Source organism: Condylura cristata, unplaced genomic scaffold (assembly GCF_000260355.1).
Source record: "Condylura cristata isolate star-nosed mole 26May11 unplaced genomic scaffold, ConCri1.0 scaffold00004, whole genome shotgun sequence".
NCBI lineage: Eukaryota > Metazoa > Chordata > Mammalia > Eulipotyphla > Talpidae > Condylura > Condylura cristata.
Window position 1 is genome coordinate 10,604,495 of NW_004567105.1, and position 24,212 is coordinate 10,628,706.

A 24,212-nucleotide genomic window follows, 5' to 3' on the forward strand; every position below is an offset into this window, starting at 1 on the left:
TGAGGATTCACAGAGGCAGAGTGGGGAGCAGAACAGGCAGGTTGACAAAGTCCACTGCTGAGGGGAGCGGAGAGAGAGGAGAGGTCTGCCAGCCATGTGGGTCAGCTCCCTGGCCGGGGATAGAGCCCACCTGAAGCAGCTGGGGCTCGCTTCGCGGTGCTGCGTCCTAGCCCACTGTACCACCACGGAGTGCCCGTTTTTCTTCCTATTTTAGCATCACCTAGTGCTCCCCTCTCTCTGCCCTGATGCCCCACCACACACAGGGCCGCGTTTCCTCTTGCACAAGCCATCCGTCCTAACATCAGCAAGACTGACAGCACGTGGCAGTGCTGGTCACTCACGTGGGCTGAGAAACAGCATCAGGTTCTCTTTCTTCTTCTACCCCTTGCTTTCGCTGGAGCACACCCTCCAGTAGCCTTTTTGAGACAAGATGAGCGGAGGCACAGTTTGGAGGACAACATGCACCTGCAAATGTCCTCACCCTAGGCATTCACACCCTTGGTCTGGATGTAGAAATTAGGTTTGGAAAACATTCTGTTCTGCAGACACTGCCCCGCCGCTGCAGGCAGGGGCCATGGTGTCCTGATTCTACACTTTCCTGGGATGTAGGGCTTGGGGGTTGCTGTTCCCCTCTGAAAAGTTGCAAGGTCCTGTCTTGGCCCTGTTCAGAAACTACCTGAAGCTGAGCTTCACTGGGGGCCTCTCGTCACTGTTCTGGGTGCTCAGTTGGCTTCACTGGGGGCCTCTCATCATTGTTCTGGGTGCTCAATTGGCTTCACCTGGGGTCTCTCATTGTTCTGGGCGCTCAATCAGCTTCACTGGGGGTCTCTCATCATTGTTCTGGGCGCTCAATCAGCTTCACCTGGGGCCTCTTGTCATTGTTCTGGTTGCTCAATCAGCTAGAAGCATGTGGCTTTTCATTCCAGAACTTGGAAGTGTGTTTTCAGGTATCTTCAGGCCAGGCTCAGCCCTTCCCAGGCATTGCACATGTCACAGAATGGGAACCCCAAAGGGGTTGCAGCAACAAGTAAATCTGACTGCACGATTTATAGGGGACACTGAGGCCCAAGACTCGACGTGTTTGAGTCAGGACTGGCTCAGTCTCTCTCCTTTCATCTTCCTCCCCTCCCTTCTCTTCTTTTGGTGCCATTGTCATTAAAATCTCATCTCTGGCATTGAACGGTTAATGCCAGTAAACACTTATATGGACCCATCACTGTGCTCAGATGTCTCATGTTGGTTTCAGCATTTCGTGTGTGCAATAAAACAGACAGCTTGCCCTACTCTGCAGATAAAACACTAAGGCTCTGGGAGATAAAATGCTTCCTCACATCAAAATAAGTGGCAGGTTTTTCTAGCCTTGCTGGGAGACTTCTCTGCTCATGTGCAATGCTAAGGGCAGAGCAAAAAAGTCATAATAATACCCTGGGCTTGTAGCTGAACAATACAGCTCAAAATTGTATTGTTTTGGTACTGTTCTTGGTACATTACCTGTGAGTCCAATTAACCTCATAGTTTCCCTATGAAGTAGTCGATTATATTATTATCCCCATTTTACAGGTAGGAAGACTAAGGGTCAAAGACAATCACTAATTTGCCATGGGTGCCACAGAGAATAAGCACAGAGGCGGGATTTCAGTGCAGGCGGCCTGGCTCAGTGGTCCAGGCCCGTGTCCATTGCTAGACTGACGCCCTGAAGCAAACAGGGCACCAGTTTCTGGTCTCTGGATGGGCCCTGACCCTCGCAGGGCCACTTTGGGGTCTGGAGCTGAAATACAATCCTCATCACTCTCCACTTCCTGGCACTGTTTCCTTCTTCAGGAACTTTCTAGCATGTGGTTCATGTATTGACTGTTTATTTCCTGGGGCCCCGCTAGAATGTGAGCGCCAACGGGGTGAAGATTCCATGTGCTCATGTCTCAGGGCCCTGTACATGGTAATAGCGGGCACCCACCACATACCTGTGGAGCCTCCTTGACCCAAGTCAGAGAGCAGCGCTGGGAGGATGGGCAACCCCCAGCCAGAAAGGAGATGTGCAGTCTGGGCAGGCAGTGGGCTGAAGGGGTGTCTCTGGGACCCCTGAGCTCTGGCTAAGTACAGTGGGGTGTCCTTTCACAAGCCCTTCCCAGCCTGGCAGTAGAGAGCCATTGTGCAAGGCAAAGCCCTGGGCTCAAAGGGAGAGGACCCCAGAGGGAAGTTCAGGTGACAAGGAGGAGAACCAGGTTTGCACCAGGGGAATGGAGTGAGGCCGCTGACCCTATCTCAGCTTCCTCTGTGAAGTGGGCAGGGATAAACAACACAGCTCAGGGACGTTGGGGAGTGAGGACCAGGCTTTGTATAGTGCAAGGATAGCGCCTGGCACACAGCAGGTACCATGCCAGCCTCAGCTGGGGTTACCAGGAAAGCGTCTGCCCTTGTTATGTGAGCTTGGGCTGGGCTGCAGGGAACCGAACCTCTAGGGGGGAAGACTTCAAGACCCAGTCAGCGAGCTGGGCTTGGAGCCATCCCTCCCACCCAGTGTGCCCCACCCCGTGCCACAGTGGTGGATGGGGCTGGTCAGTGCCCACCACCACGGAGGCAGCCGGGCTGAGTCTGAATCCTGGCTCTGCTATTTCCTAGTGGCATGTATGTGGGTTTGCTGCTGAACCTCTTTGTCCTCAATTTCCTTGTATGCCATATGCTCTTATTAACATAGAATGAAGAGAGCTAGCATCTCAGAAGTGTGGAAACAAGGCTGCCAGTGGCCTTTATGAAAGCTACAGAGAAGCATCTTGTGTGGGTGGAATGTCCCTGATTTTTCGTTGAGGAGCCTGAGCTCACGGGTGGCAGTTCCCCAATGTGGCCACTAGATGGCGCGCGCGATCCTTTCTGCCTCCCAGAACTAAAATAATTCCGGGAGAAGGAAGCTGCCTTCACCTCCAGAGACTGGGCTGCGCCCTCAGGCCACATTCTCAAATAGGCCTCACAGCTGCTCTCAGAATAAAGGACATATTTTAAACATTTATTTACATATGCATACAAGAACTGTAGTGTAGGATGCAGAAATGCAGGGGCTAAGAGGATTCAGCAGAGACAGAGTGAGGAGCAGAACAGGCAGATTGACTGAAATATGCCGCTGAGGGGAGCAGGCGAGACTGGAGTGGTCTGCTGCACCCCGTGAGTCAGCAACTTGCCTAGGGATGGAACTTGTGCTGAAGCGGCTGCAGACAGCTCCATAGTGCTGCGCTTTAAGGTTCAGGGCTCCTGCTGCACCGAGAGCCTGAGGCTCAACAGGCCAGTGGCCACTTTAAGATCACACAGGGGTCACAAGGGGGTGGCACAGGAGGCCCCCCGCGTGATCTTAAAGTGGCCACTGGCCTGTTGAGCCGCAGGCTCTCGGTGCAGCAGGAGCCTTATACCTTCCCTATTTGTGGGGTATTTCAAAAACCAAACCACCCTGGAGCTGACACTCATGCGCGCTCGCTACACACCAGCATCACCATCCACACCTTCCTCCCATCTCCACCCTGACTCCCCCTTCTTTCTCTGCGCCTGGATCTGTGCTCCTGGGTCCGGAGGATGTCCTAGTGTGTGCCCCGGGGCAGCCCACCACAGCTGTTGTCCCGTTTAGGCCAACTGCTGTACCCTGAAGCCTCATCCTCCCCAAGACTCGCCCGCCTTCACCCCAGTGGTCTGAGCCCACTCACCCCGTATCACCAGCGGCTTTCAAACTGGCTTTAAGGTCAAAAGTTTTGTGGGGGTTCCTGGGGACTTTGAGGGGAGACGCGGGGCAGAAAGATGGAGTCCTGAGATGAAGTCGCCTTGATGACAATGAACAGCTCTGGTTTTACCTAGTTTTTCTGGGGTCTCATGTAATATTCTGCTGGTAAAAAACCCAAAACAGGCCCTCCCTGGTGGCGCAGCGGGTTAAAGCGCAGCACTGAGAAGCTAAAGCCACTTCAGCATGAGTTCGATTCCCGCCTGCCCCGGAGGTGACCACATGGCGCGGCAGACCTCTCCTGACCCGCCCGCTGCTCCCCTCAGCAGTGTACTTCGAGGATCTGCCTGTTGTGCTCCCCACTCTGTCTCTGGTGAAGCCTCTCGCCACCCCTGAGCCTCTGACTTGTATCCCAGTTCTGTATACACAAATAAATAAATCTTTAAAAAAACAAAAAACAATACAAAAAACCCAAAACATCAAAAGCCACTCTAGTTTACCTTGTGAAGCCCGACATTGAGCCGGTCAGAGGAAATCTCCAGGGAGGAGAATCTGTTTGGACTGAGTTATATAAAATTAATTTCCAAAGTGATAAGGTGGACAAACACAAATATTCCATTGTACCGTTTGCATAGAAAAATCTTTATTTATTTATTTATTTAAAGATTTATTTATTTATTCGTACAGAACTGGGGTACAGGCCAGAGATGCGGAGGGTGAGAGGATTCACCAGAGACAGAGTGGGGAGCAGAACAGGCAGATCAACGAAGTACACTGCTGAGGGGAGCAGCGGGCAGGTCAGGAGAGGTCTGCCGGGCCATGTGGTCACCTCCGGGGCAGGCGGGGATCGAACTCATGCTGAAGTGGCTTAAGCTTCTTTGTGCCGTGCTTTAGCCCGCTGCGCCACCAGGGAGGGCCCGAAAAATCTTTATTTTTTAAAAATCAAATTCATAGATACAGAGAGTAGATAAGTAGCTGCCAGAGGCTGGGGCTGGGGGCTTAGGGAGAGGTTGATAAGCGGTAACAGATGGGCAACTCAGGTGAATAAGGTCTAAAGGCTCATGTAAAATGTGATGATCTAGCTATTAACACTGTATTGAATACTTAAAATTTTCTGAGGCATAAAACTTAAATGTCCCCTCTCCCCCATTAAAATAAATATGTGAGATGAGTCTAATGACTGCTGGGGGTTTCCTTCGGTGTACCTATCTCAAACCACCACGATGTATGCTTCCCTATCTCACCATTGATTTGCCACTGAGACCTCCATCAAGCTGAAGTACACATATAAACAAGCAAATAATTTCTAGGACAAATAAGGTTTCACTTTTGAATGATAATAATTTGGGGATTACCTGCGACCCCACTTGCCACCGTCACTCACCTAGTGAACCGGGGGTCATCCTGTGCTTCTGACCTTGGAGCGGCCATTCGAATGTCCTGCCCACCTTCTCCTAAGGTCTTTGCTCTTTCTGTCTTGTAGTGCCCTGGTTCCCGAGAACCATCCAGGAACTGGACAGATTTGCCAATCAGATCCTCAGCTACGGAGCGGAGCTGGATGCTGACCACCCTGTGAGTCCAGGGGGCTCTGGAGGGGCTTCTTCCAGTCCTCCCCTCCCTGCCCTTTCCTCCCCTTCAGAGTCTTCGTGGGCTTGCACGACAGGTGTTTTATCGACTGCCTGCATATACATTAGCACATCGTCACGTGGCCACGGCTCGTGCTCAGCACATCTGAATCATCCCCCAGAAACCATTATTTATATCTGTTAGATGACGTAGGTTTGTACACACACACACACACACACACATACATGCAAATCATCTTTATTTCTGACTTGGTACAATTGCTGAGGTTTACAGGCAGTACTGGGGCAACAGCAGACAACACTATCCATGCCGCTGGGGGGAGGAGGGAGGGGATGGGAAAAGAGGGGGGCAACAATAGCTGCATCTAAAACATTGGGTAGAAGATGCAAAGCAATTGGAGCATCTAGGCTGAGGGAACAGTATATGCGAGTCTTTGCTACCGAAAGTATCAGGAATATTCTGGGGACTGAGTGGTGACTGTGTTAGCTATCTCTATGCAGTGTGTGTGTTCTTTATTGCCACAGCATGTATGCATGCACACACTCACACACATGTACAGAGTATGTGTGTGTGCGCATTTGTGCCCACATGTATACTGCACACAGTGCCACCACGTGTGGTCCCCACGGCGAGCGTGTGGCTTCCTGCACGCCACTGTCATCATCATTGCATCATTGAGCATATTCTTTTTTTTTTTTTAAAGATTTATTTATTTGTACATACAGAACTGAGGTACAGGCCAGAGGCAGAGGGATGGTAAGAGGCTTCACCAGAGACAGTGGGGAGCAGAACAGGCAGATCTATGAAGTACACTGCTGAGGGGAGCAGCGGGCGGGTCAGGAGAGGTCTGCCTCGCCATGTGGTCACCTCCGGGGCAGGCGGGAATCAAACTCATGCGGAAATGGCTTTATCTTCTCAGTGCTGTGCCTCAACCCGCTGCGCCACCAGGGAGGGCCCATTGAGCATATTCTTACTGGTGCATTGGCAGGTGACATCCCCACAGCTTCCTTGGCTCTTGTGCAATGACTCAGTCGGGGAATAGAAATTGCACATAAAGCTCTAAGTAGATGTTACTTAAACACCCTCTCCAGCAAGAAGCATAATTTGGGGGGTTGTGATCCCCATGCCCTTTTTTCCTGCCTGCAGCCTGCCTGCACCCGCTCCCATGAGTCTGAGGAGAAAGAAGCTGTGCATGCCCTCTGCTAGGCGCTGGGCTCGTAGCTGTGGGTCCTGGAGGCCCTGCACTCCCAGAGTTAAGGTTTCTCAGCAGAGCTGCCTGGTGCCCATGACCCAGTCCCCAAGCTTGGCCCACGGGTGTTTTCCTTCACTGTCCCACCTCCACCTTGACTTTCCTTTGGTCACATTCCCTCCTCATTTGGAGCAGAGTCACGGTGGCTGTTTCTCTCCCTTCATCTACGTGTTCCTCAGCGGTGATCAGGTCTGGTCTTAAAAGTCCCTGGAATTTATTCTTCTTCACAGATCCAGTCCACATTGTTGGCTCCCTGGCCTCTCATGAATTTTACCATAAAATACGATTTATCAGGTACATGGTCCCCCTGACCAGGACGCCAGGCTCTCTCTGTTCCTTTCTTGTGGCTTCTCTTCAGAGCCCGGGAGACCAAGGGCCAAGGACAGAGTAGACCTCCAGAGTGATTCCCCACAGCCCAGGCCCCATGCAAGGAGCAGCTGGTGCTCTTCTTGGCAGCACCCACTTGTTCCCACACCCCAGCCCCCCATCACCCCTCTTGTGTTGGGGCTGGATCCAACTGTCAACTTGGTTGAGTCTGTTTAAAATTTTCCCCTCCCCCACCCCTTTCTTTTTCCTCTTCCCTCGAAGCCCTCATGGTGTGTATTAAAGTCACTAGTTCTCTTTAATAGTTTACTGTATCAAATAGTCTGATGTGTGTGTGTGTGTGTGTGTGTGTGTGTGTATACACATATAGGTGTTTTACTTGTCATTCTGACTTGGTTTCTATATACAAGTGCTTCTAATTTTGCTGAACATGGCTGGGTTTCTTCTTCCTTTGACTGAATAGCACTCAGGTGCATGGTCACCTTGATCCAACCACCTGTTGAGGGGCATTGAGACTGCTCCTGCGTCCTTGCTACTACTCACAGTGTGGCCGGGGGCTACTCCCTTAATGTTCTTCTCAACTTTTATTTCCTGCCACTTTGCACAAGCATAATTTTGGAAGTGTTTTGTACTTAGGATTCTACTTGATGCTGTGCCTTAATGGCCCAATCTCATGCCCACAGCACTGTGAGGCGATCACCATTAACATCTCATTTTCCCGATGAAGAAACTCAGGCTCTGAGAGGTGAGCTGACCAGCCTTAAACCATGCTCTGGGTGAACCAGTGTGCTGGTATTTTAACCCACTTTGTCCAACCTTCAAACCCCTGTTCCTTGTCATCCAAAAGTGGCATTTCTGAGTTTCAACCAAGTCATGACATCAAAAAATGGTAAATATTTCAGTCTAGAATATTCTGTACACTTACCATCCCTCTACTCCCCCACAAAACAAAATCACACCTCTCAACACCCCAAGTAATGAAAATTCTGAGATGAAAAAAGTCATCCCATGTAGGCTGCCAGTAGAGTGTCCTGTAGAGTGTCTCCACTACCTTACCTTCTCTCCCCTTCCCTCCTCTCCTCCCTCTACTCTCTCCTCCCTCTCCTCCACCACTCTTTCACCAACAATATATTTTCCTGTCAAAACATACTTGGTTACATGCCGTGCAACCAAAATTGCTGCTATTAGCTTAATTGAGACAGGGCGATTATAAATAAATTACATGCAGTGCTACTGAAATTGCTGCTATTAGTCTAAATTGAGACAGGGTGATTAGTCATCACCAACTGTAGCTTCATTCAGCTTGTGGCCCCCAAGCTGCTGGAGGGGTCCCGTGATCACCTGGCAGCCTAAAGGATGCAAGACCAACTCCCGGGAGACCAGATCTGTAGGTCATTGCTCTTCTGCACTGGCAATCAAGAAAGCAAAAGTCTGAGGCACACGGTTAGTAGAGCTCCGTACAGACTGGAAGTGAACTTAGAGACTGAGCTGGAAAGGACATAGCTAGGAGCCTTCCCATATGAGAAATCTGTGTCACAGACTCTGTGTGTGTGTGTGTGTGTGTGTGTGTTGATGTAGCTGACGTGTGACTCTTCTGCCACTTCCTCACAGTGATTTGAGTTTTTCATATTATTTTCTTTTCTAATTATAAAAGAAATCCAGAGTCACCGTAGAAATTTTCAAAAACCTAAATAGTATACAAGGTTTTCATTTTCATAACTTCTGTTAGACTTTGGCATATTTCTTTCATCATTTCATTTATAGATTTAGACATTGCCTCCGACATAGAGGATACTGATGGAGTAGGTGATTTTGGAGTAAGCTTTTCTCTTTCACTATGGCAAAACTCTTTAAATTACCCAAAGTACATTAAAGGTAAAAGAGAGAGCCAAGTGGGGAAGAGAAAACTGTGATGCAATTTCCTTGTGAGGCAGCTCAATGAAGTCAAGCCCACTGGTTAAGAGTATTCTCTTATCTCCCTGATTCTCTGCCACCAATCTCAAACCTCCATTGACCAGTCTTGGTAGGACCAGAAACCCCAATGAAAGTGCTAATATTATATGTGAGGTCCTTGGACCTTCTTTGATATACTTTCTATATCAAAGCATAGAAATAGTCTCCAAGATGCCTTTCAAGTGCAAAAATCTAAATGAGGGAGGGAAGAAAGCCTTTTACTCCTGGCTGTTAAACAAGACCAGTGGGTGAGGATGACAATAATAATTGAGCCTTCATGATTAGCACATGCAAAATTTATATATTGAATTTATATTTATATATTAAAATTTATATTTTGAACCCTCAGTATAGAAATATGCTCACTTAAGTCAGCAGGCAGCTTCCTGAAACGGTGTTACTTGGAAATCAAATGACACCATCCAATTTTCTTACTGCATCATCCCAAAGCAACTGATGTTCATCCCTGCGAAATGCAATTTCAAATTTTCAGAACTCTAAGCTTTCTTTAATGATTCAAAACCACCCAGTGGCCTAGGGAAAACAATAGATTATACTTTGTAAAAACCATGTCATGGAAACAAACTAGTACATTCGCTCTTTTCTCTGTCCTTTCCTTAAGGCTTAAACAATGTTAGAATTGAATATCCAATTTCAATTTAGAAAAAAACCCACAATAAATTCACAAATCAAACAATATCTGAAAGAACAACGTCTGAATATCCTGAAGCATTTATCCTTGTAAACTTTCATTATTCTACTCTATGACACATTAAATGATTCATTAGCATCTTGTTTGGAGGGGTGGTGGGATGGGGGATGGTGTAAGCTAAGATGGTGGATGGTTTGGCTTACTGGGAAATGGCACCAGTCTTACTAAAATGTAGATTACAATGATTTTTTTAAAATAGCTTTTTTGCTGTATGAAATGCCAATCTTACTGACAGATAGTTGACATCTAATATTGTTTAAGCATCAGTATACAGCATGAAGATTTGATACATGTTATGTGTTCAAAATGATTATCATATTAAGGTTAGCACATTCTTAGCCTCATAAATTAGCATGTTTTGGGTCTGTGTATAGTGAGAACATGTAAGAATTATTCTCTCAGCATCTCTCAAGTGTCTAATAAAGTATTGTTAACTACAGTCATGACACTGTGCATTAGATTCCTAGAACTTATTTGTAGTATAACTGGAAGTTTGTCCCCTTTGACCATATCCCCTTTTCTACCTCAGTCCCTGCTTCAGCCTGGCAGCCACATTTCCACTTTATTTCTATGAGTTTGGCTTTTATGATTCTATATTAAGTGATATATATTCTATGTTCTATAGAGAATATATTCTGTATTCTATATATTCTGTATTTGTGTTTCTTATTTCACTGGGGTCAGAAGATTTTATTTCTTTTTATGGCCATAATATTCTATCATGTATTCCAATGTTCACCCATCAGTGAACACCTTAAGTTGTGCCCATGGTTATTATGAATAATGCTGCAACTTACATGAGGGTACATGTATCTCTTCAATATAGTAATTTCATCTTTAGATATATACCTACAAATGAAATTGCTGGTTCAAATGGAAGTTGTATTTTTTGATGTTTTAGGAATCTCTATACTCTTCTATAGTGGTTCTACCAAATTATGTTCCCAACAACAGTGCAAAAGAGTTCACTTTCTTCACATTCTTGCCTACACTTATCGCTTGTCTGTCTGCTAATAGTGATTCTAACAGAGACAGGGTGATATTTTCTATTTATTTGTGGATTTGAATTGCTGCTCCCTGATGATTAGTATGCTTACCTTTAATCATTGTATGTCTTTTCTTAAAAATTGCCTATTCTGGTCATATGTCCATTTTTAAATCAGATTGTTTGGCTTTTGACTTTTGAGTTGTATGAGCTTTTTGTATATTTTGAATATTAACCCCAAGTCAGATATGTCATTGACAAATATTTTCTACCATTCCATAGATTACCTTTTCATTGTGTTGATTGCTTATTTTGCTGTGCTGAAACTTTTTTATTTGATGTAGTCCCACTTGTTTATTTTGGCTTTTTGCTTTTGGTGTCAGAGCCAAAAACTAGACCAATGACAAAGAACAAAGTCCCATTCCTGACTTCAAACTATATTACAAAACTACAGTAATCAAAGCAATATGGTGTTGACATGAAAACTGACATGTAACAAATGGAACAGAATCAGAGACCAGAAATAAATCCATGCATATACAGTTATCCAATGTTTGCCTAGTGAGTCGGGAAGATTTAATGAAGAAACAACAGCTTCTTCTATAAATGGTGGTGAAAAAATTGGACATTCACATTCAAAAGAATGAAATTGAACCCCTGCCTTACATCCTTCACAAAAAGTAACTGGAAATGGGTTGAGGAGTTTAATCTACAAGTGGATCAAGGAGTTATTTGAAACCATAAAACAAGAAGAAAGCATATGGAAAAACAACCTCTTAATCAGTTGAAATCATCTCTGACTCCTGATATGCCCCCAAGCACTCAGTGGTCTCTTTTTCTAGGAATGTGTTGCTTATGGATTGTGGAGAAAGGATGAATATAAATCATTCTCAATGAACCTATTATCATCATTTTTATATACTAAAAAATATTTTTCAGTTGAGTCCCTGCCAAGTTGTAAAGGTTGACAGTTATTGAAAGGTTTTTGAAATAAGCATGGAACGGTTTTTCAAATCCAGGTTTCACCTTTGCTTCATACCACTTTTCCCAGTCACTGTCTTATCTGGAAAAAAGGGTACTAGTGACCTTACAAGTTTGTTGTGAGACATGTAACTGACTTTTACACACTGACTATCTCATAGTAGGCACTCAATAGTGCTGTTTTTTAAAACTGAAGTGGCAGTAAGCATCTATCTACCTCTTTTGTCTATCAAGAATTTAGGGGGCTATGCTAGACACTTTGGGTGTAAATTTATCATTTAGCAAGTTTAAATGACTTAAAAGGACACCTATGTCCCCATGTTTATTGGTGCTCTATTACAATAGGGAGGATGTGGAATCTACCCAAATGCCCAAAAGTAGATGGCTGGATCAAGAAGATGTAGTACATACACACAATGGAATATTACTCAGCAATCAAAAAAGATAAACTCATGCCTTTTGCAGCAACATGGATGGAGCTGGAAGGGATCATGCTTAGTGAAATAAGCCAGAAAAAGAAAAATACTGGATGGTTTCACTCATAGCAGGAATGTAAAGGACCAGGAAAAACAAAAACAAAAACAAAGCAATTGTAATAAAGTAAAAATGAAAAACAATGAAGAACTAGAAACCAGAGACATTTTATGGGGTTGGAGAGGAGAATAGGATCAAAACTGGGGTGGGGTGCGGAGAGTGCATGGAACTATGATGATGGCACATGGGTGAATTGGTGGTGGGAAGTCTATGCGGATTACAATTGAGATGAAACAATGCACAAAATGAAGAACGATGTAAAAAATAAACAAATTAAATTTAAAAAATGATTTAGAAAGCTTATGAGTTAGTAGTGTTAGAGAAAGTCTGTATACAGTATGTACTTTGGAATCCAGTGGCAGGGTGACACATTGAATTGAAAAGGTAGCTAATAACGTGTTACCCATACTGTCTGGTGGGATAGCTTGCCCTTAGCTTAACAGAAACTTTATTTTTAGGGTATAATGAGGGGAAGCAGAGATTCAATAAGGACTCAAAAGCCCCCATTCACACTTGCATAGATATGCCAGGCCTTCCCTAGAGAGCCTTGAGAAATCGAGTGTCTTCTTTCCTTTTCCTAGGGATTTACAGATCCTGTCTACCGTGCCAGACGGAAGCAGTTTGCTGACATTGCCTACAACTACCGACAGTAAGTCTGCTTTACTTATTGGGGTAAGAAAGAAGACCACATTCCTGGCCTACCTCTCTCTTGCCCAAGGTTAGAAAATAGCAGCATAGAGACTCCTGTTGTGTGTGTGTGTGTGTGTGTGTGTGTGCCTGCGTCTGTTTGAACCCTCCCTTTAATAACACGTGTTAAAAAAAATCGCCGCCAGACAAAACAAATTTACCCACTGCGCAGGGCCCAGCTCTCTCCCAAGCTTTGTTGTGTAATTATGCAGTGATGTCTGAAGTAATTATAAAAGGCCTCCATCCTGAATAAAACAGCCTCTGGTATTCTCCACATTAAATGAGGAAGAAGGAAAAAGACAATCATTTACATTCAAGATGGAGTTGGCTGCTTTGCCGAAATAATGAATCCTTTGAGGTTTCAGACGAGCCAAGTTTCGTGTTCTACTTTTATCTGATCTGACCCAGCTGCGAAGGGCAATTTTAGCACGAGTTTATTTTGCCAGGGATTTTTATACTCCTCCTCTACTCTATCTTGGCCAAAGGAAAATGCAAATAGCAAATATATCATTTAGGGAGAGAATTATTTTGCTATTTTAAGCCCTCAGGAACTAGAGAAATGCTCCCATGGGGAACTGAGGTCCATTCCAGAATGAGCTTGAAAAAGATGTGCATAAGAAAGAAACTTAAATGTTGACCAGAACGCAGAGATAATATCACTTGAATAACTTGGGTAGAATGTGAAGGAGGTGACAGGACTCTGTCTACAGCACCAACATCACCTTCCAAATGGAAGGGAGAAATTCCATTCTCTTCATGATTGTTGGTGGAAGAATCCAGAACTGTGCTGACCGTAGTCTAGCAAATCTGAATCTTGACATTGGGCAAGCAGAAATCATAGACCAAGGTGACCCTTCTCTTGTCTCTGTCCACTTTTGCCCCAGCAGAAGGTCAGGTGGACACCACAGATCAACTGCAGATGAGACTCTTTCAAATAATGAATAATAATAGACCATGTTCATTATCTCCTTGTGATGTCTGGGACTTTGCTAAATGCTTTGTTTACATTATTTTACTTAGTATCAATAATAACCACATTACTCAGATGGGAAAACTAAAGCTCAAAATGGCTAAGTAACTTGTGCTTATATAACTAGCATCTTCCAGTTTTAAACTTAGTTTTTTCTAAGTTCTTTTTTTTTTTTTTTGCAATAACATTAGTGTACAACAACCTATATGAGCCAGTGGCATAGATACACATCTCTTCAATAATATATGACATACCACATCCACACCAGAGCACCATAATCCTCCACCATCGTTCATTGGGCTCCTTTCCTCTTGCCTCTTCCCCCGTACCAGCCCCCTCTAGTAGCTTCCCTTCTGCAATTAGACTTCTAGGACTTTTAAAGAGGGGGATTTGTTGTGTCCAAAATACTTCTGAACAATTTCTATGAGTGTCTTGGGACCCTTTCCCATATAATCCACAGGCAGCGTAGGGGATATGTTCACTCACTTGGTTTTTGGGACTTGAGGGGAGAAACTAATCCTTTTCAACCCCCTTTCCATAAAAAAACATCAACCCAATGAAGGAGTGTGGAATTCACCAAATGTCTCATGATCCTGGATGTTAAGTAGAGAGGTTAATTGGTTATTAAAATCCATCTGCCGATAGCTGGTCTCAGGAGATCATGAGAGAAGTTCAAGTCAGTTTCCCACCTCTTATCGATGAATACTAGATGATTAAGTGATGCGCCCAAAGTTATGTGGGTTGAACTTATTCTCACATTCAAATTCTGTTTTAGACCTTATTTTAGTTCATCTCTTGTCAGATGATGCTGTTTACCATCCCTTCCTCCTTTGAAATTGTACCTTGATATCTGGTACAATTGATTCTCATGATTCCAAGATCACTTGCTTAAACTTACTGAAATCTCAAAAATCAATATTTGTGGAGCTTTCATAATCATCCCCATTTATGGAGAGAGTAGGGGAAATATTTAGTCTCCTGATGTACAAGTTCCCAGCTGAGGTTAAACAAGGTGACTCTGTCTTCTTAGATCATAACCAATTGTTCTTTTAGAGGTCAATTTAGATCAGAGCCACCGTTGTCAAATAGGTGTGCTTTATATTGGTAGTTTTGCTTTTAAAAATGGTGCACCTCCCTTCTCCTACAGCGTCTTGGTGAAGTACTGTCTAGTGTTCTGATGGCTTGAGGCTGGAATGTCCTTGAAGGAGAAAGTGTGTGTGTGTTACGTAAGCATCATTTGGGCAGGAGTCACAGTGCTGTGAGTTCAGTGTTAACGATTTAATTGTATATATTAGATACGTGAGCTTTCAACAGAAGCATACATAGCACAAGGTTGGGTGTTATCATTTGCTATAAATGTGATCAGAAAAGTTCACAGAACCTAGCCCTGTGTGTCTCCAAGGAGAAGCTCAGGGTTTGCTGACGTCAGGGTTTGCGGTGATCTTATGGAACAACTATGGCAAATAGTGACAACGGAGACATTGTACCATCTGCTGGTTCCCCTCCTCCCTTTCTGAGTCTTTCAGAACTCTCTGGCCTCTTCATCTTCCTTTAGAAATTGTGACCACTTTTAGGACCCCAAGCTAAGCCTCTTCCTTGCCTTCCACCACATTCCATACTAACACTTCTCACATCCCGATCTTTAGTGCCTTCCCAGTAAGTGTTACATGTGGGACTCAACTCGTGTCATCTACAGAAGTGTGTACCCCAGAACTTACCCTCAGAGCAAGACTAAGAGTCCATGTTGTCGGGGGCAATATTAGGAAAAATATATGGCAAGAAAAGTAACCAAGTGATAGGTGTTACCAGTGTCAAAACACGTGTAAAGAAGCAATTTCATGAGGAGTTTGAAGGTAGACTGAAGGGACAGGCTAGTAGCAAGTGATGTTGAGACAAGGAATTGAAGATAGAATTAAGAGTTTGCCAGCCAAAGAGAAAGGTGGCAACCAATGAGAGGGTGGGTTTTGTTAGCTATGGGGCTTTTCATTGATTTTGAGAAGTGTATATTTGGGGGCAGAGCTGAGGTACTGCAGGCAGTGAGGAAGCAGTGAAACATTGCTAGGACTAGGTCAACACGCTCTGCTCTGGGCGTCTCCAGCTAGCGCTTTGATGTTCCTCCAATAGACAAGTGACCAAAAGGCTCAAAACGTCAGTTTGAACAAGCACAGGCAAAATAAAATTGTTTTGGGCCACCAAATAACATGTCGTGGTCAGAAGTCGAGCGTGGGGTAGGAAGCCTGTACTTCTAGGTGCTGGGGTATCTTTTTTTTTTTTAAAGATTTATTTATTTGTGTATACAGAACTATACAAGTCAGAGGCTCAGGGGTGGCGAGAGGCTTCACCAGAGACAGAGTGGGGAGCAGAACAGGCAGATCGACTAAGTACATTGCTGAGGGGGGCAGTGGGCAGGTCAGGAGAGGTCTGCCTCGCCATGTGGTCACCTCCGGGGCAGGCAGGGATCGAACTCATGCGGAAGTGGCTTTAGCTTCTCAGTGCAGCGCTTTAACCCACTGTGCCACTAGGGAGGGCCTGCTGGGATATCTTAACTGGCCCATTCGGCTGGTGGAGTGATTCAGAAATCAGTCTACTTAAGACATTGTTTTTGAAGAGGTGTCCTAATTGACTTAACTAGAAATCTATATTTCTAGCCAAACTGTCTTCTGAAAAGAGTTTATTTTACTTAATGAGATCATGGCCTAATAAAATGAACTGACAATTTCTTCAAAGACTGCGATCTCATAAAACCTCAGGTCTGTGTGCAAAATGACTCCTGAAATACGACATCCAGAAAGCTTTTCACATAGTGGTTATGGATCGCCAGTGTAACATGACAATATAGGTTTGATTGTCTCTGTTTTGAAGATCTATATGCCCCAGGTCTCACACTCTAGGAAGCTACAGAGCTGGAATTCAGACTCTCCTCACTGTTCCCGGCCAAGTAAGGGTCTGGACGACAGACCAGGTTGTCCAGGTCTAGGTCAGTGGCAGTTGCTTAGAGCTATCCCTGCCTGGAGCTCCAGGGACGAGTACTTGTGAGACTACAGAAGCTGAATCAGAAGCTCAGGCATGTGGAAATTAGTCTTGATTCTGTTTCTGGACATGGCATTGGATTTTGAAGTTTTTACCTAAGAAGAGGCCACATGGGTTATAAGAATTTGCTTCTTTCAGCTACAAGTTAATGCAAACAAAAAGGGGGGCTTTATTGGCGCTATAAAGAAATGTCCGAGGGAGCTAGTTTAGGATCGGTGGAGCCTCTCCTTCCTACTTTGCTGTCTCTTTGTTGACCTTGCTCTGAGGCATTGGTCTCTTCTCCCTTTCAAGTGGACCCGAGGACCACCAGGCTAACATTCTACCCCAATGACAGTTTCAGACTTTCTCCTTGAATCTTACTGGTTCTGATTAGGTCATGGACCAGTCTCTCACCTGTCACTGTGGCCAAGGCAAATAGGTGTTCTGATTGGCCAAGTCTGGTCACATAGCCACTCTGAAGGATGAAGTCTCCTGCTGGAACCTCACAGAGGAGGCTGCTTTTAATGAAAGAACAGAGAAAGGATGTGAGTTCCTGGAACAACTAATGTTAACCAGTGGACATGTCAGGATGCTACTATCTCTTGAAAATTTTTGCAGAGGGCCCTCCCAGGTGGTACAGTGGGTTGGAACACAGCACTGCAAAGCTTGCCACGGCAGCTTCAATGCGAGTTCAATCCTCCACCCCGGAGGTGACCCACATGGAGCGGTGGACCTCTCCTGACCTGCCCGCAGCTGCCCTCAGCAGTGTACTTTGTCCATCTGCCTGTTCTGCTCCCCGCTCTGTCTCTGGTGAATCCTCTCACCCCCTGCACCTCTGAACTGTACCCCAGTTCTGTATGCATAAATACATAAATCTTTAAAAAAAGAAAAATTTTTGCAGAGACCACAGATTCTTTCAACTTAAGAATTAGTTATAATGATAATTAGCAGTTCCTCAATGGTGTTATTATCAACACCCATGTTAGGTATTTTATATGTAATATTTCACTTAATTCTCCTCCACACTCTCTAAAGAGCTACTTATCATAGTCTGTGTAACAGGATGAGGTTTGTTAAATTGTCTGAGGTCATTCACCTAGGAAATAGCAGAGCCAAATTTCAAACTCACCTCTTTCCATCGCCTGTTCTGTTTCTCCATCAGCACTTAGTCCTGAAATATCAGCGTGTCCTCAGGTCAAGAGCTCCTCTGACATTCTTTTCACCATCTTTACTGGTCATTGCGGGACCTTTTAAGCTTGTCTTGTTTCAACTCCTAAGCAAAAAATCTTTCCCTCTTAATCCCCATCTGCCTCTCTGTGGAACATAACAGCAACTTGGCTTTCATGTCCTTGGATGAGCCACAAGTCTGAAAGGGCAGGTTTGGAGTTTGAGTGATGATCCCTAATTCCAAGGTAAACAGTTCCGCCTTGTCCCAGACACTGTGTGCCTGTTAGGAAACAGGCCTGCGGCCCAGAAACAGTTCCGTCTTTGAAGTCCAGTTTTGTTTGGTTTTCATTTGTTTTCACTGTTCGGAACACAGCTCATTTTTAGGTGGCTTTCAAAAGGACATTTTGAACTAATAACTCTCAAGCTGTAGTGTATTATCTGGAAGAATACTGGATTCTAGATGTCTGGCTCTCCCTTCCCCACAGATTTGGGGTTCATGGGCAGGAGCCAACATTTATTTTTTTTTCTACTTATTTTTTAAAGATTATTTATTTATTCATACAGAACTGAGGTACAAGCCAGAGGTGCAGGGGCAGTGAGAGGATTCACCAGAGACAGAGTGGGGAGCAGAACGAACGGACAGATGGACGAAGTACACTTCTGAGGGGAGCAGCGGGCGGGTCAGGAGAGGTCTGCCGTGCCATGTGGGTCACCTTTAGGGATCCAGAGGCTGCCACCATGCAGACTGTGGCGGGTTCATAAATTACTTAAAAGAGGAACAGTCTACTACTTGATAGTAGAATCAAGTAGATTCTACTTGATTCTAGATAGCAGAGTCCCTGGTTCTACTTGATTCTAGATAGTAGATCGGGGATCGAACTCACACTGAAGCGGCTGTGGCGAGCTTACAGTGCTGCATGCATCCTAACCCATTGTGCCACCAGGGAGGGCCTGATTTCTTTCTTTTTAATTAATTTTTCCCCTACTGTTTATTGAGGTAATTCTGGTTTACATCATTGTGTTTTTTCAGGGGTTCAACCCTCTACAAACATATCTTTTCACAACCAAAACCCCAATCACCCTCTGCCATGCTCCATTGGATCCCTCCCCTTCTGGTTATCTCAGTTTTGTAGTCAAATGTCAATGGTTTGTTATTTTGTCTCACCTGCCTTGTGTCTCTGTACTCCACATGTAAGGACACCCTCTGGTATTTGTCTTTCTCCTTCTGACTTACTTCCTTTAATATACACACTTTCAAAACTTCCATGTAATTCTCTTATGTTATAGCAGAGATGCTGGGGAAGCACATCTTATACTGGATGTGCACTTAAATACCTTTTTCATTCCCAGGGGCAGGGATATGCAATCCAGCAAGCACATGCTCACCACATCAGGGGTTTCAGACTCAGGCTGCACAGCAAATCCACCTTTACCCCCAGATGCAATTCTCTAGTGGACATCATACCACAGGTTACTTTAACTGAACCCAGATGCTTGGCTTAAAAAATGAGTGTCTTCTTAAGTAGTCTCAGCACATTGATTTTATCTTCTGGCCCCTGAAGGTGAGTTTCAACACTGAGTAAATAAAAGAGCAGACAGGCCAAATGGTTTTCCAAAGTGTGAGCAAATCCTCCATGCAGGTGGCAAGGTAAGAGCTTGTGTTGCTTTACCAAACCAGGAGTTCTACTATCTAGAATCAAGTAGAACCAGGGACTCTGCTATCTAGAATCAAGTAGAACCTACTTGATTCTACTATCAAGTAGTAGACTGTTCCTCTTTTAAGTAATTTATGAACCCGCCACAGTCTGCATGGTGGCAGCCTCTGGACCCAGCTCATCTACTCACCCTCCTCCTTCACCCCCCCACCTGTGTTCTAGTGGGCAGCCCATCCCACGAGTGGAGTACACGGAAGAAGAGAAGAAGACTTGGGGCACAGTGTTCAGGACCCTGAAGTCCTTGTACAAGACCCACGCTTGCTATGAACATAATCACATCTTCCCGCTTCTGGAAAAGTACTGTGGCTTCCGCGAGGACAATATTCCCCAGCTGGAAGAGGTTTCCCAGTTTCTGCAGTGTAAGTCCACATCAGGGTCAAGTTTATATCTGGATATGCTAACATAAGTCCGGGCGAGTGTGAGTGTTTGTGGCAATGCCTGTAGGCTGAGTCTCCCCAAGAAAATGAAATTGCACTGCAGTGTCTGCCGCATTTAGTTTCCATCATCAGTCCACGCCCACCCAAGAAAAGGCATCAGGTGTGAGTCTGGCCTTATGTATGTCCCTGCACAGTAACTTTTTACCCAATGCCCAGGGTGCTCAGCAGGTTGTGCTGGCGTGTTTTAAGGTGGCTCAGGGTGACTTGGGTAGGAAGTGTGCACGGTCCCTAATTCTGCATGCGCACCCAGTGTGATTCTTGTTCTGACTCACTCTCACTGGGTGAACCTACTTCAGCCACTGATCCAAGGGAGATTGGGGCAGCCTTTCTCAAAGGGAAATTGTGAGAATGCAAGAAGATTCTGCCTGTGAAAACACACAACCCGGAGCTACACACAGGAGATGCTCAGTGAATTGGGCTGAATTAGAATCTGAGCAGCTCACTGGGGAAATGCATGATGGGAAGACTGGCCTTTGCATGTCATTTCCACGAAAGGCATTTTACTTGCTGCCAGGAGGTGTTAACTAAAATAAACAATCTACTAACACATAGTGAACACTTATGCCAGCAAGAATGAAGGGAAGCAAAGAGACAAACCACAGCTTTGTAGAAAGGAGATTATATCTCTGGGCTGTGCAGAAATGGGGTGGTCCTTGCCCAGTACTGACTGGGCATGGAGCCAGGAAAGCTAGACAGAGAAATGGTAGCTGGGACAGATTGGGGTAGACTAAATGGTCTTTTGGAGCCCCTCCATTGAAAAAGTCTTGACTTCTCAGGTAAAGAGGAGAGTGAGAACCCAGGCAGAGGGACAGAGTCATCCTAAAGACATTCTGTAGATAAGTGTCCATGTTCCCATTAATAAGAATAAGACAGCACTTGGGCATTTGTAAGAGTCATGAGTAAGAGAACAGACTCTGAAACCAGACCACCTCCTATAGCTGTGACCTTGGAAAAGCACTTTGACCCCTTTGTGGCTCAGCTTCCCCAACTGTGAGGAGGGGTGCTGAGAGTATCTACCTTGTAGGGTTATTATGAGGACAAGTGAACATAAATAAATTGCTGGGGACAGTGTCTAATGCCCGTTAACTTATAGTGTTACTTATGTATCATCATTATGGTCATTGTCATTATTATTCGCCTTCCAAGTTTGAAACAAATTGAGAGTTCTAGGAACCAGAAAAGATATGATTAAAATGCCACCTTTGCTGCTGATAGAACCTACTTAGAGGATGTGGCACAGATGTGCAGTCCAAATGGCCTTGCTAACTGTTCTCCCAGTTGAGGCAAGCCCGCCTCCCAATCACATGGCCAGGAGCAAGCCAACGATGCACCTCTGTGGATAGAGACAATCAAGAAGGAAAGGACAGGAGGGGTTGAACATTAGAATAATCTTTTCCTCTTCTCAAATGACCAGGGAGGGGTATCACTGCTTCTTATGGAGCAACTGCTTGAAGTTCACTGTAAAAGCTAGAAGTGCCCCTTTTGTGCTTGTCTCTTTTGAGGGAGTGGAATGAAAGGTCCTTCTGTACTCTGGAATCATGGGAGGTCTGGATGAGTGCTCCACCCTCAAGTGCAGTGAGGAAGCTGAGTGCATGGGGATGTTTTCAACATGCTGGACTCTGTGCTGCGAACTTTATATTTATTAGATAGTTTGAGTCTTGAAACAACCCTGAGAAATACCAATCCACATTTTTGCCGATGAGGAAACTGAGGCTCACAGAAGGGAAATTACATGACCCCAGTTTCCCAACTAGAAAGTATTGAGGCCAAGACTGGAAACCAAGTGTGTTTGCAGGCAGTCTTCATGCCTCTCTTCTGTGTGTGCTCTGCTTCCCTACGCTAGGTCTTCAGACATATCTGGCTCTGCTGTGATGGATTTTGAGTTATGTCTTTTTCTTTTCCAGCTTGCACTGGTTTCCGCCTCCGACCCGTGGCTGGTCTTCTTTCCTCTCGGGACTTCTTGGGTGGCCTGGCCTTCCGAGTCTTCCACTGCACCCAGTACATCAGACATGGGTCCAAGCCCATGTATACACCTGAACCGTGAGTATCATCTTCCTGCTCCCAGTTGCTAGACACAGTGAATGTCACCTTTCCCTGCCTCAGAAACAAGGTTCATGGCAGCCTAAGCCACAGAGCTCACTGCCTGCACGTTTGATGGTAACGGCACTAAAAGAGAAACTCATTTCCCCTGGATAGTTTCTCTGTCCGGATAGACCCCGCTGATTGGAGACATGGGCAGTTTGTAAAACAAAGGCTCAGATCTCCCCTGACTAAGGAATGCGAAGTCATATTCAAGTTATGAAAGGATTGATATTCCAAATGGGAACAGGAATACGTGGTAGCAAGCTATCTCAGCGCCCTCAAATGCACACCTTGATCAATCTGGTTTTTCTTTGTCTGCATTATATTTTGGCTGGTAATACAAATGCTTCTTACTTTTTTTTTGCACTTAGCCATCCTCTCAGTCAGACAGAACTTATGCAACTGATACCAAAGAGTCAGTACAATGCCCAAAATGGGTTTTCCCTGCTCATAAATTCATTACTATAAATCAGAAAAGTTCTATTCCCAATGGACCTGGCACATAAAATTTTAGATGTAAATAGGTTTTCTTTTATGACTGACTTCTGCTCCAGGAGAGGAATAGTAACATTTTAAAATTTGTTTTTAGCTCCCATGGGGAACAACTGATCATCGTCTATCTTCCCGGGAATGTTAATATCAGGAAGACTTAGATTAGGATGTTTCACAACTCCTAGCTCACTCTGGTATATGGGGTGATGCCCAGGAAAATATTTGCTCTACTGGTCCACACCCCACTGAGCAGATACCCAAGGCCCCTGCTGCCCTTTCCTGTCTGCCTGTCCCTTTGCTTCTCCTTCCCTTTCTTCCTTTTCTGTTGTACCTTGCCTCAGTGACCTCAAACTGCGTGCACCCTCTGTTCTTGGGAATGAGGTTATAAGCCTGAATGAGTTCCTCCTGCAGTAGAAATCTGAAAGATGAGAAGAAAAGCCAGTCTGATCGATGGCCTTCTTCCCATCCAAACTCGAAGTTTCTGTCTTCCAGTGACATCTGCCATGAGCTGTTGGGACATGTGCCTTTGTTTTCAGACCGCAGCTTTGCCCAGTTTTCCCAGGTAAGGAACGGATCTCTTTAGCCTTCTAGTGACAGAATTGTGACCTTGGCTGCTCAAATTCATTAAACCCTTGCAGAGGGAATGCGTGTGCCCTCTATAAGTATGAAACCCTGCTATAGCACACCTGAGATGTGTGGTCCCAGCAAGCTAGCTCTCCCACAGCAGCCAGAGCAAACATTTCATGACCTTCTTTCTTCTCACCTCCCCATTTCACCAAGAACAAAATGAGCCTTAAAATAGCTAACATGGGCCCTCCTTGGTGGCGCAGTGGGTTAAAGCACAGCACTGAGAAGCTAAAGCCACTTCCACATAAGTTCGATTCCCGCCTGCCCAGGAGGTGACCACATGGCGTGGCAGACCTCTCCTGACCCGCCCGCTGCTCCCCTCAGCAGTGTACTTCGTCGATCTGCCTGTTCTGCTCCCCATTCTGTCTCTGGTGAAGCCTCTCGCCACCCCTGAGCCTCTGGCCTGTACCCCACTTCTGTATGCACAAATAAATAAAAATCTTAAAAAAAAAAATAACTAACATGGCACTACCTCGTCAGGTTCCAGACCCCTCTTTGATCTCACCTGCTACGCCCTCTGTTACTCTGCTTTGCCACTGCAGTTCATCCCTGTTGCTTGAACCAACTGTAGTTTCCCTTCCCTAGACAGCTTTCTCACCAGTTACATGCTTAGCATGCACAATGCCTTGCCCTCATATATTAGAAAGGAGAGCCACCAATGTCACATCTATCTCTTTGTTCAAGTATCACTTTCCTGGTGCTCACCCTGGAATCCAATTGAAATCTCAGCCTCTCTGTCCTTGTTCCTGCTGCCTGTATTTCTAATCCCTTTGCCCCCTTTTTCCTTTTGTTTTCTTTCCCCAAAGAAAAAAATCACATTCTAACATACACCTGTATCTGCTTATTATTTATTGACTGTTTCCACCCACTCAGAGGATCTTTATCAGTTTTGTACCATGTACATGGAACACACCGAATAAATATCTTTTGAAATGAATTTATCTGTTAGGGAAGACACAGATATAAAGTTTGCCTGATGCAAGGTGGAGTGGAGCTGATGCCAT

General features: G+C 45.1%; 1 protein-coding gene across 1 annotated transcript in view; it reads left to right on the forward strand.

Annotated features, from left to right (window-relative positions):
* Positions 1–24,212, forward strand: part of PAH (phenylalanine hydroxylase) — a 54,941-nt gene that overhangs the window by 24,955 nt on the left and 5,774 nt on the right. Inside the window, exons 4-8 of the mRNA XM_004675745.1 lie at positions 5,181–5,269; positions 12,604–12,671; positions 19,733–19,929; positions 21,912–22,047; positions 23,074–23,143. Of these exons, the coding sequence (XP_004675802.1) occupies positions 5,181–5,269; positions 12,604–12,671; positions 19,733–19,929; positions 21,912–22,047; positions 23,074–23,143 (560 nt within the window). The remainder of the gene's footprint in view (positions 1–5,180; positions 5,270–12,603; positions 12,672–19,732; positions 19,930–21,911; positions 22,048–23,073; positions 23,144–24,212) is intronic.